We start from the raw sequence: 11690 nt of genomic DNA, 5'->3' as shown, positions 1-11690 counted from the left end.
AAGATGAAAAAAAGACAATAACTTTATTTAAACAGACAATTTTCATAGACAACATGGGAGTTTGGATAGCTAAAACATCCTTTTGCGGTTTCCAAATTTGAAGCTTAACAAAGCAATTTTCGTTTTCTAAACATCCAATACCCTATAAAAAGTATAAAATCAAATTTTATGTTGGTAAGAAAAAGTAAATAATAACCAAGCTTCATCCATAAACTAGGTATATGGCTCACTAAGTGAAATCAACCCCACACTTGTATATCTTAAAAACAGTTTTTCTTCTTTTTTTGGACAGTGAAAGAGCTCAACTCAAACTGAGTAGCTCTTGCTCTATTACAAGCCCCAGTAGACAGCATCTTTACAATAAACCTTTTAAACTGAGACAGGAGGTTATTATTTACCACATTATGGAATAAATGACCAGAACCAGAACTGGAGGTGATCTGGATGTAGTTTATGTACACGGGCAGAAAAGTAACAGGGGCAACGATGAAACTATTATACAGCAGTTATGTGTAGCAGAGAAATTAAACCTTCTGCGTGGAATTCTTTCGGCACAACTGAGAGCGTCGCAGAGAGCCAGCTGCTGGGTGGCGTGGCATGCTGGCGAAGTTGAAGAGGAGGGCGGCGGCATGTGTGGCTGATTAAATCCGGCCCCCCGTCTGCTGTTGAAACACATCAATCGTATCTTCATCTTCCATTTCCAACTGTTGATAAAAGAAACAAAAGTGTCAAAAAAATGTGGGGCATATAAATAATCTACAATAAAGGGGGGGAAATGTCCTCATGGTCCAGTCATGTGGTATGTGACCTTGGGCTGACAGACACTCTACCCTATGAAAACTTTATTTTTTGCCCCATGGGAATATCAAACCTCAAAGCAGCAACAGAAATGACAGTGCATGATGCTTTTATGGCCACAGCCTGCACCACAGACTTGCCTTGAACAGCAAAAATACCACTTTAACCACAATTAACGGTGTGGTTACAGTAATACAGTAATCAAGATTAATTCAGTGCATGTGTGTCGTAACAAGCTCAAAAGTGGATAAAAGTTTCTGTCAATTGACTGGACGTAGATGATAAATCCTTTTTTTTTGCCTGCGGCAGAACAAGTTTCCAATGGAAACGCTGTTATCTAGCATCAAGAATGACGAGCTGCTGCTTGAGGATATAAAATACCTGCATGTCCAACAAGTTTATTCATTAATACTAAACTGCAAAGAACTTCTAGCACAGAAAGCAAAAATAAACAAATAAAAACATAGTTAATAAAAACAAGTTTTAAAGGAATCGATTAACGAAAAATCTGAGTGTTATCTTGAAGTTACTGTGAGTTGACAAAAGAAATAAAACCTGCAGTCACCCGAACATGAAAGCATTGGTTTGTGCTAACTTGTGGTTGCATTAGCAAAAGAAACATAATAAAAGACATAAAATTAAAAACAGTAATGATAGAATCACACCAAGGACATTAGACAAAAAAATTCTAAAACATATAAATCACTGCCGTTTCTACAGAAATGTATGATTTATTGATTAACAAAAGCACCTTGTGAGTGTTTGAAGATAAAAATGTCAGTTCAGAAGGTGCATTGGAACAAATACTAAAAACGTGGGATGTCTCAGTCAGGTTTTTTTAGTCCCCGATCACATTCCAAGTCATTTACTGATGAAATTTTTTTTTGTTTTAACATGCACGTGTGGCATTTTTCAAATGTAATAAGTGATCATTTTGCTTTTGCATTTTCGAGTATTTTTCCTTTTAAATTGCTGTCAATCAAATTGTCGCAGAAAATCTGTTTGAATTAATGAGCTGTTAATACATTACGAGAGCTCTGCTACACGTGCACTAAACCCCTCATCTGGCCCGGCTAGCGTGTCTAACTCAGGTTCTGGAGAAGAGAAGATGGTATCTTCCCACTGACTGCAGTCAAATGAGCTGCCATTCACATTTCCGTGGTCAAATCGGCTGTCACTGGATTTATGGTAGCAGGGCTGGGAACGTTGGAAAATCTCCATGAGACTCCACAGAGCTTCTTGATGTGACCATGGAAATGTGAACGACGGCTCATTTGACTGCAGCTCTGAAGGATTGTAAATCAATGAAAGTTCAGGTCCACGAAGCTCTTTACTTCCTCGTCCAAACTGACATCCAGCTCAAAGCGATACTGCTGTAGCAGCAGTGATGATTTACGCTAGCGAGACACAGAGCTACCACAATCAGACGGGGTGGGGGGTGTCCAGGATGGACTCCAAAAGCCACGCCCCCTCAGAGGATATTTTGCAGACAAAGTCTTCAGGTCAACATGAAAAATGGCTTTTTAAGAAATTTAGGTTGTGGGATTTTAGTTAAAAATTTAAGTTTTTTTTTAATTAAAATAATTGTCGTAGGGGTACTTTAAGAATCTGCTGATATCAAATCCTGATCAGATATTTTTGTAACATTAAAAAAATGAACAAATGTAATAAACAAATCCAGGTTGTCTCTGGTTTTTCATTTATTAACCTTCTTTTATCACTAAGACTTTAAACAGGGCACTTCTGAGAAGTAGCTTGAAGAACCAAGCTCAAATATTTAAACTTTCAAATAGGTAACTACTAGGTAGTAAGAATAGGTGATAATTAGTCATGTGAGAAATTTTGGTGACTGTAACTTTAGTATTTTGAGAACTATTGAACATTTTTGATCATATGTGATTCATATCTTCATTAAAATTACGTAAAAATGAATTACTTTCCTTTAAAACCATTGTAGCATATGATGATGAGTATTCATGATTTGTTCATATCAATGCAACCATTTATTAGTTTTGGTTGTTTTTGTTTTTTCAAATTGAGTCTGAAACTACTTGATCAGATCGGAACATCCATACTAAAAACCTTAAAAGATTTCTTAAAATTTTTTCATTTTCCCAATTTTTGCTCCCAGAATTCAGCATAAGCTCGTGCTCATTCTTGAAGGTGACTTCAGCTTCTTATTCAGGCTCCAAGCTGCAAAAGTGCGGCTGCAGTTGTAGTGTTGTGGTGTTTCCATTAAGATAATTTATTATCAAAAATTCAATTTGTGAAATTTCAGAGTTATTGGAAACACAGCTATAGATAAATAGAACTGGCCATCTAAACCAGCTTATCTCTCCATCTTTCATTTGTTTTTGCAATGACCACTTGAACCACTCACAATGACAAGTTCTATCCATGTACCTACTTAGATTATTTTTTTTTCTTAAAAGAACAATTTATTATATAGATAAACTACAGTGGCAGCCAGCTTTGAATATCATTGGTCCTACCTGTGCAGGTGTGTCTGTCTCATTTATTGGCTGTCCGTCGAATCTGAACCTTATTTGCCTCATTGAAAGTCCCTGCAAAGACAACACTTGTTAAATGAAGCAAAAAGCATTCAAGGAGAGATTCAAGCTCATTTCAGATTTAATTTAATTCTGCAGTTCTATTAAAAAAACAAGTATAATATATGCATTTATTGATAGTTAATCCATTAATTAAAATGTATGTATTAATAGTATAGACGTGAGACTGAAGGCATTATAAGTTTTCCTACAATTGACATTATACAGTCAAACACACAAAGTGCCACACAGAGAAAATGAAGCTGAAGTTCAAACAAACTGTCCGCTATTATAACGAACATAAATGTTTAATTTTCAGTGTAGAGAAATAATCTCAGATCCTAATGAGATGAGAAAAAGAGCACCTTATTTATGAAATGTTAAAAGATGTAAACATTTAATGATAACCGAGTGAAACTGTGTTCAATAAAAAAAGGATGCTGCGTTCATTGCGTTAAGTACAAGAGCTACAAACATTTTATATTTAAGCTCAATTAAATATAAAATGCATTCTCTTTTGATATTTGTAATAAACCCTTTTCTTTGGTAAATCAAAGTTTTAACAATAAACTACTATTAAAGAGATTGTACTTTGTTGTCATCAAAAATATTATCCTGAATCTCCACCTTTTTGTGTATTTTATTGTTCAGTGGAGGATTATACTTACCTGTCTCTCACAATATGCCTTCATTAGTTTAATGAGTGGTGTGTGTCTTTTGATCTTGAACTGCACGACAGATCCATCCTGACCTGCTACCTTTAGATTTATGTGTTCGTTATTTTCAGTCTTCACTCCTTCCTAAAAAAAAAAGAAAAAAAATGAGGAAATCATTTAACGCTTTGGTAAAACAACTAACAAGACACATATAACTGTGGTTCCGTGCATAACGGTGATCTGCCCTGGATGCCTGCATGCCTCACAAAACGAATTTACATCATATAACTAAGCGTGTTTGCAGTGATAAATTGATTTTCTGGAGGGAGAAAAAAAAGTCTGAATCTAGACAGTTGTGTTCTGTGTCATTCAGATGAAAACCGTCCAAACGCAAGGCTCAGAACTGTGGTTAAAAGCCGCCAATCTGACCCATCCCCTGCTGGTTAGGTTGTTGGTTACAGTTTGGTAAAAGTGGAATTGTTTGTTCATCAACACAGGCTGTGATAAACGGTTCAAACCCTCCTCCTCCACTACGGCAACAGCAGCCAGTCGCACCAAAACTACATAGCACGTGGGATCATAAACGCCCACTCGTTTGTTGGCGGCAGGTTCCCATGGAAACCACAAACACATGTAAATAAGATCATAAAGGTGGTGAAGAGGAGAGATCCCAACCATTAAGGAAATAAAGTATGTCTGCCCTGATTTCATTGATTTTTGCTGGTGTTAACATCCTCTTTTCTAAACCATCCATCCATCCATTTTCCTGACCGCTTTGTCCCTTTCGGGGTCGCGGGGGTGCCGGAGCCTATCCCGGCCACTGATGGGCGAAGGCGGGGTACACCCTGGACAGGTCGCCAGTCCGCCGCAGGGCCGTCTTTTCTAAACCAATTTTTTTAATTTCACTATGGTGATGTGGAATGGATTACATGATTTCCAATGGGAAAATTAGGTACGGTAATCTTTTCAACACCACCACAAAAATAATAATAATAATAATAATAATAAAAATAAAATGAAATAAAAAAAATAGGGGAAAATGAAGAAAGGGATCCTTTAAATATTTTCATAACAATAAGTTGAAGTTTCTTGGCAGACCCTGGCTGGAAGAACTTGCTCAAACTCTGCATCTTCCCCCTTCTTGAGAAGGTTACTGAAGTGGGTCGTGACCTCTGGTGACTTTGGTTTGCTGGGTATTTTCTTCCAGAAGAGTCCAGTTTTGAGTCGTCTTCTCCCCAAACTAACAGCTGGAACTCTCCAGCAAACTTCTTGCAGGTTTGTCGGCACATCCACTCAGTGGATTAACTTTTTTTGTATGGAGCTTGGATTGTTCTTCTCTTTCAGCTCTTGACTTTAAACCTTCTCCTGCTTGTGCTTCCTTCAGCCTTTCATCTGCCTCTCATAGATCCACACCAGGAAGAGCTTTTCAGCTTCACCTATGAGTGACCACATCACTGTACATCCTGGTAATAACCTTAGCCATGTTCACCTTGGACTTCAAAGCAAGGATTCTCTCTCCTTTATGCTGCAGTTCGATTGCTTATTTCTTCATTTCATTGTTTTTTTTTTTGTTTGTTTGTTTTTTTTACCTTCCTACAAAGCAGTGGCGGAGCTAAGACATTTCATATGGAGGGCTGAGAGGGGGCAGAAGACCTTGGAAGGGTGGCACATGAGAATGGAAGGACAATGAATGGATCAAAAATATTTTATATGAACAGTTTTATTATTGTTAATAATAATAAAAAAAATCAGCAATTTTAGCTGAAGTGCTATTACTAATGCTTAAAGACGTGAAGAACACATATTTTGATGGGAAATGTTTTTCTTGGAGTTAAAAATTTACAAAGACAATAAAACTTTCACTCATGAAGAGTTTTCCTGCAACTAAGAAGACTATTAACTTTAGGAAACATGAAGACATCCAAAATACACAAGACGCAAGTAATCGACATGAATTTTACCATTTTGTTTTAGGAAAAATTATGTTTATTTGTTCTCAAACAGGGTTTGTTATGTGAAACAAGTTGGTTGCAGGGTTATGTACTTGTTTAGCTTTTCTGAGCAGATGAAAAAAATATATGCCTCTAATAATTTTGTCAGGAATAGAAACATAATTATAAGCTAATTTTAGTGTCTCAAAAATACGTCTAAATACTGAAATATTAATTTAATAAAGAATTCAATAATTTAATTTTCTGGTATTCAGTTGGTACAGTCCGTTTTATTGTACTACTCATGCCAAAGTGTTCCAGATTGGCCACAAAGAACAATCTAGACTGAAAAAAACAAACCGTTTGCTTATTTGTTTTATTATTAAACTTAAGTATCACGCGCACGAGAACCACATTCATAGAACGACACCAGCTGGTAAGCGGGATGTAATCAGGCAAAACGCGACGTGCGCGCCAGTCCATGCGCGCTCACAAACCTTCCGGTCCATCAAAGTAGGTTCAGTTGAATCTTATCACTTAACTTTTTCTTTAAAAATAATTACGAACTCGTTGGTGTGTAAATTCAGCTTTAAGCTGGGCAAGCCAATTAATTTATGTTATCATCGTATCCGGCAGTGGGGTCACTTACCTTTGGTTTTTCATCAGCCATCGTCACTCTTTTGGCGCTTCTCTATGCTGCCACACAAAGAATATGAGTGCGCGCACGTACTCGTTCGTGTTTAAATTATTCGGGGAAACGTGCGCGGGCATGTGTCGATGCGCGTTCACCGAACGGGGATTTAATTGGCCGCGTGAAGTCACGTGGGCAAAAGCGCAGTCTGGATATGGGCGGGAGACTACAGCCTGCGCGTTACAGAGACACTCGACTTCACGTGCACGCGCACGACAGAGTTTTCCCTTTTGTTTTGGTTTTATGACTATTAAAACCGAAAGAACTGCGTTTACATTCACACCGAAGACTAGTATTAGTGTGACACTTGTCATAAAGCACCCATATCACCGATATTAGATGTACACCGTCTTATATCGACACTCTCTTTATTTTAACCCCTTATAGCTCAGTGGCCATCTTGGTTTTTCATTCTTTTCTGTTACAATAAAAACAGGCACCGACTAAACGACAACATTTACTGACACCACGATACATTTTCTATAGAGACTGACTTAAAATGCCTTAATGTATAATAATATTGTGATACGATTGTATCTGCTTGATTCTGAGAATATTTACCCTTTTTGTTGCCAATACTTCTATCTTTAATGGTATATAGATTACTCTGAATATAAATATTACGTTTTTCGCTTCACTCATGCCACTTTTTCTGACAAATTAAAAAATCCAATGAGACAACCGTACTCGTAAAAACAAACAGGCATGAAAAAGGACAGCCCTACGTTTGACGCATGCGCGATGAGGTCTTTGTAGCAAAAGAGAGGCGCGCAAGTGTTGCTATATCGCACATGTGTTAAATGGCTTGTTTATAGTGGAAAAAAGTTCATAATTTGACATTCAAACAGATCGGATATTGCTTCACCCAATGGAGGAGGTCGACGTTGAACCGACTGTAACCGTAAGTCTTTTGTAAAAAGTAGTTTACTGCTATAACTGCTAGCGAATGACAGCTAACAGGTTAGCTAAGTCTTTTCTAAACCCTCAAATTCAAAATGAAAATTCGAATCTTTATTATTTTAATGATGTAAACACAAAACCTTTTGATAAAAAGTCACAGACTGATCATACATTGCGAGTTTTGTAACAAAATAATGTCAAAGCTCAAAAGAAAGTTATTGGTTGAGTGGTAAATAGAAATCAAAAAGTAGAGATAAAAAATGAACTACATCACTCACCTGTTTTGTAACAGTCGACATGCCCTTATGTTTAGTAAAGAAATAAAGATAATGCAAGATAAGGCAGTTTTTTGTAAAATGTTCTTTATACTTTTTATCAAGCAAATAAAAGCAAGTCTTTGCCTTGAAATGTTTTGAGTGCAGTTATCTTAAGTTCTATGTCAAGGTAAACATCCTAATGCTTTATCCAATTGTTAAAAATAAGGACAAGAAAGAAAATGGTAAGAAAACGTGTTTGCTGTATTATTCCATGTTTTCATTACACCAATCTACTGCTGGAAATCCCCCATATTACCCTTTAAAATGGATTTTATGCTTGTAAAGAACATACATTTGCAGAATTTTCAGCAGTTTTGGTTTGAAATGCTTTGTTTTAAATAAAAAAAGCAAGACCTAAAAAGATAGAATCCCAAAAAGCATAGCTGCAACAAGGAAATGGTCAATAAGCACACCAGTTATGTTTATTAGTGTTCTATTGATTCATGTTATAATGGTTTTAAGTCAGTTCTGTAATCTCTCTCAATACAGAATATTCCTGCACTCAGACGGGGAACGCATATGGGCTTTGCATGGGGTCCTGGTAATATCTTTGTCTACGAGACCGTCTTCAAAGCAGCTGGTATGTGTTAATTTCAGCTTCAACTCGTTTGTGAGTTTTTGCTCTTTTTTTGCATTTATTTTGTCTTGTTTTTTTTTAGGTGCTCCAGGATCAGGTTCTCCCTTCATCCATGAAGTTAGGAAAGATGAGGACATCTATTCTCCTATTTTACGCAAACTCTTTAATGAGTCCCATCACATTTTTGTTGGCTTGCAAACAATCAGGGAGGATCTCCCCAGCAAGAACAAGAAACCTCAGTAAGGAGACCTGTTGGCATGCACAGTTATTTAGTTTTTATTGACATGCTTTTTAATTTTTGATCTGTGGATTTAATTTTAAAAACTAAAAATATCAACATGTAACAGTTTCATGTCATACAGTGTTAATATGTATACATATACGTTTCCTATTTTCCTCTGCAGGTTTGTCAGCATTAGTAAAAACTATCGATCAGTTATTCGAGCCTGCATGGAGGAGCTTCAGCAGGTTGCAGGTTAGCCTCTTTAAACTGAACACTAATATGTATCTTTGAATGGAGCGGTGTATTCTTTTATAATGAAAAGCATGTTCCTTTTTTTTTGCAGTTTCCACAAAAGACGCAGAGATTTCTACACAATATGGAAACCAGGCATGGGCTTTTCATTTTTGGAAAGTTTTTTTTTCTTTAATTAACTTATTTAAGTTTTGTTTCTTGTTTTTAATCTTTTTATTATTTGTAATTTTCTTTTTTAATTCCTCAGATGTGAATCAAGGTGGTCCATAGTTGATACAATTAATATGGTTTTGTGACAAATATGGAATTTCTTTGGGACTAATGTTTTTATGATTTATAAATCAACTAAGTAGACACAAACTATTTTTGATATTTCAATCTGTATCAGTGTGATCTTATTGCACTAGAAATGGAGTCTGTATGACCCCTAAACCAAACTACAATCATTTAAGTTGGAACTTGTTTATGTTTGATTTGTGTTTGTAAAAATAAAAAAAGCCTACAATTTTTCTACAGATCTTTTTTAAAGTTAAAGCTGATATTTTGAATGTAAAAGCCATAATCATTGTATATTTTTTAATAAAATAACATATTTGTATTATGTTTTAAGTAGTCTGAGCCTACCTTTATGTTTACATGACAAGAGTAGCATTTTTCTGTATTAGTATTTGGTTTCTCATGTAGTCTGTTTTGTTGCAGGTGTCCATTCTTTTGGCCATAGAACTGATCTGGAATCTGTGTGAAGTCCTTTTCATCGATGCTGCCCCTGGTTAGAATTTGAGTTTATAGTTAATAATAAATACTGTTTTATCTTAACATAAAAATACATCCATTGTTCTTATGTACTTGTTTCAGCGGGCTCGCTCTTGCTTCATCTCCTGGACTGGGTGAGGCTGCACAAGGCTGACGTGGACGAGAAGGCTCGCGACGTGCTGCAGAGTGACAGCCCTGCTGAGCATCGAGACTACTGGGATGTGGTGAGTGCAGAACATGCGCGCGCTCGACCCGCCTCCACCGGAGATCTCTGAGAGTGTCTGTGTGCCGTGCAGGTGGTGAGTTATGTGCTGCAGGGCAGGTTGGACGAAGCCAGACAGATGCTGGTGAAACAGGCCACCCTGATGCCTGCCGCAAAGAACATCTACAAGATGATGGATAACTTACTCAGCAAGATGCCTTTTTACAATGTAAGTACTATGTGATTTATCTGTTTAAAGAGTGATTTATGTTTATTAATTAAACAAGAGGGTAATGGGACCATATACCTTCCAGGCTTATGCATCAGTTTAGTTTTTTGTCTCTGTTTTCCCTGAGGGACTTGGTGACCTGCCTTACCAGATCCTATCTAACCTGACCTGCATTCTGCCCAAGCACAAGATGAGCTCCTAATCAAACCCCTTTTTGTCTTCAGCCTGGTGGCACCCAGACACTGACAGAGTTTGATGTGAAGTGGAGGCACTGGCACGAAGACGTAGACCGCTGCTTACAAGACAACTCTTTTGCCAGCAACAAACATCTGGAGGTCATCTGCAAGGTCAGTTGTGCTATCCATTTTCTTTTATCGCTAACATAATCGGTACTAAAGCACCTTCTAGAAATATACCAGCTTCTTTAACTGTTTCAATCACTTTCACTACTGATAAATCCCAAGATGCATCATCACATCATTATGCTGCCACCACCATGCTTCACTGTAGGGAATTTTTATAGCATTAGATGTGGGTTTTAATTTCTTATCTGTGATCAAAAAGACATTTTAGTAACAGCAGAGTAATAATATCTGTTCTGTATGTATGTTTAGATCCTCCTGGGTGATGAAGACACTCTACTGGAGCACAAGGACCTGCTGGGAACCTGGTATCACTTCCTTGTCACTAGGCTGCTTTTCTGTCACCCCACTGTAAAGCCCACTGAGTTGCACTACTATGCACAGGTAAGTTATTCTACAACAACTCTTTAGTCTTGCACTTATGTCTGCTGCATCCAGTTGTGTGTGCTCCTGTGGTCTGCAGTCATGTATGACCATGTTTCTGGACTCGAGGAGCGCTCCAGAACCTCTGGACAGCATCTTACTGGCTGCCTTTGAGTTTGACATCCATCAAGTGATTAAGGATTGCAGGTGAAGCAATGGGACTGACAGGTGCATGTACACTTACGTAAAATGTACTTTTAATCATTTGATTTCTTTATTTCCTCCTTAGCATTGCTCTCAACAACTGGTGGTTTGTGGCCCATCTGACGGATTTGTTGGATCACTGCAAACTCCTCCAGTCTCACAATCTACAGTAAAACTGCTGTTTATTTTTATTTATTTTTTTTTTGTCTGGAGGAGAGCCTTTATCCAATGTTATCTGTGTTTTTGCAGCTTTGGCTCCAATTTAAGAGAATTCCTGCTGTTGGAATACGCCTCAGGTCTCTTTACTCATCACAGGTTTGTTTGTTTTGAAGTCCTCTAATTATTTGGGTTTTTATGTGAGGGTTTTTCCTTAAATGATGTTTTGTTTGCGTCTGGTGTTCAGTCTGTGGCAGTTGGCCGTGGATTACTTCGATCACTGCCTGGAGTTTGGTCGTGTCTACCTTGAGCTCCAGATCGAGCGCGTCCCTCTAGACACGGAGCGCAAAGCACTAAAGGTCCTCCGGATTTGTGAGCAGAGACAGATGTCCGAGCAAGGTTCTATAAGGCTTTTATTCTGTCCATCTTGGTGACTCAAATCCTACTATAGTTGATCGTTTGAAATGTTTTTTGTTTTGATCCAGTGCGGAGTATCTGTAAGATCATGGCCATGAGAGCCTTAAGAA

General features: G+C 37.5%; 2 protein-coding genes across 5 annotated transcripts in view; one reads left to right on the top strand and one right to left on the bottom strand.

Annotated features, from left to right (window-relative positions):
• Window positions 1-4: 4 nt before the first annotated feature.
• Window positions 5-7317, bottom strand: LOC112146105 (small ubiquitin like modifier 2). Of its 2 annotated transcripts, none has more exons than XM_024271755.2 (4): window positions 7187-7317; window positions 4016-4147; window positions 3291-3362; window positions 5-704 (listed from the first exon to the last, which is right to left on the bottom strand). In XM_024271755.2, the coding sequence occupies exons 1-4, from the start codon at window positions 7265-7267 to the stop codon at window positions 642-644; spliced, it is 348 nt and encodes a 115-aa protein (XP_024127523.1). In that variant the 5' UTR covers window positions 7268-7317; the 3' UTR covers window positions 5-641. The 2 variants fall into 2 exon arrangements, with proteins under 2 accessions (XP_024127523.1, XP_024127524.1); XM_024271756.2 differs by lacking the exon at window positions 7187-7317 and adding an exon at window positions 6584-6773.
• nup85 (nucleoporin 85) overlaps window positions 6350-11690 on the top strand; it is a 7755-nt gene continuing 2414 nt past the window's right edge. The window contains exons 1-16 of one of the 3 annotated variants that reach the window (XM_036213281.1): window positions 6350-6447; window positions 7474-7526; window positions 8332-8422; window positions 8502-8658; window positions 8824-8894; window positions 8986-9029; window positions 9594-9663; window positions 9750-9871; window positions 9944-10078; window positions 10303-10425; window positions 10693-10824; window positions 10904-11010; window positions 11093-11176; window positions 11257-11322; window positions 11411-11562; window positions 11649-11665. In XM_036213281.1, coding sequence (XP_036069174.1) covers window positions 7494-7526; window positions 8332-8422; window positions 8502-8658; window positions 8824-8894; window positions 8986-9029; window positions 9594-9663; window positions 9750-9871; window positions 9944-10078; window positions 10303-10425; window positions 10693-10824; window positions 10904-11010; window positions 11093-11176; window positions 11257-11322; window positions 11411-11562; window positions 11649-11665 — 1404 coding nt within the window. In that variant the 5' untranslated portion in view covers window positions 6350-6447; window positions 7474-7493. Of the gene's footprint in view, window positions 6448-7351; window positions 7527-8331; window positions 8423-8501; window positions 8659-8823; window positions 8895-8985; window positions 9030-9593; window positions 9664-9749; window positions 9872-9943; window positions 10079-10302; window positions 10426-10692; window positions 10825-10903; window positions 11011-11092; window positions 11177-11256; window positions 11323-11410; window positions 11563-11648; window positions 11666-11690 lie in introns of those variants that run through there. The other 2 variants (XM_024271753.2, XM_024271752.1) reach the window with 2 other exon arrangements.

Source organism: Oryzias melastigma, linkage group LG8, assembly GCF_002922805.2.
Source record: "Oryzias melastigma strain HK-1 linkage group LG8, ASM292280v2, whole genome shotgun sequence".
Lineage (NCBI taxonomy): Eukaryota > Metazoa > Chordata > Actinopteri > Beloniformes > Adrianichthyidae > Oryzias > Oryzias melastigma.
The sequence above is the reverse complement of the archived record's forward strand: the minus strand, read 5'-3'. Positions and strand labels throughout refer to the sequence as shown.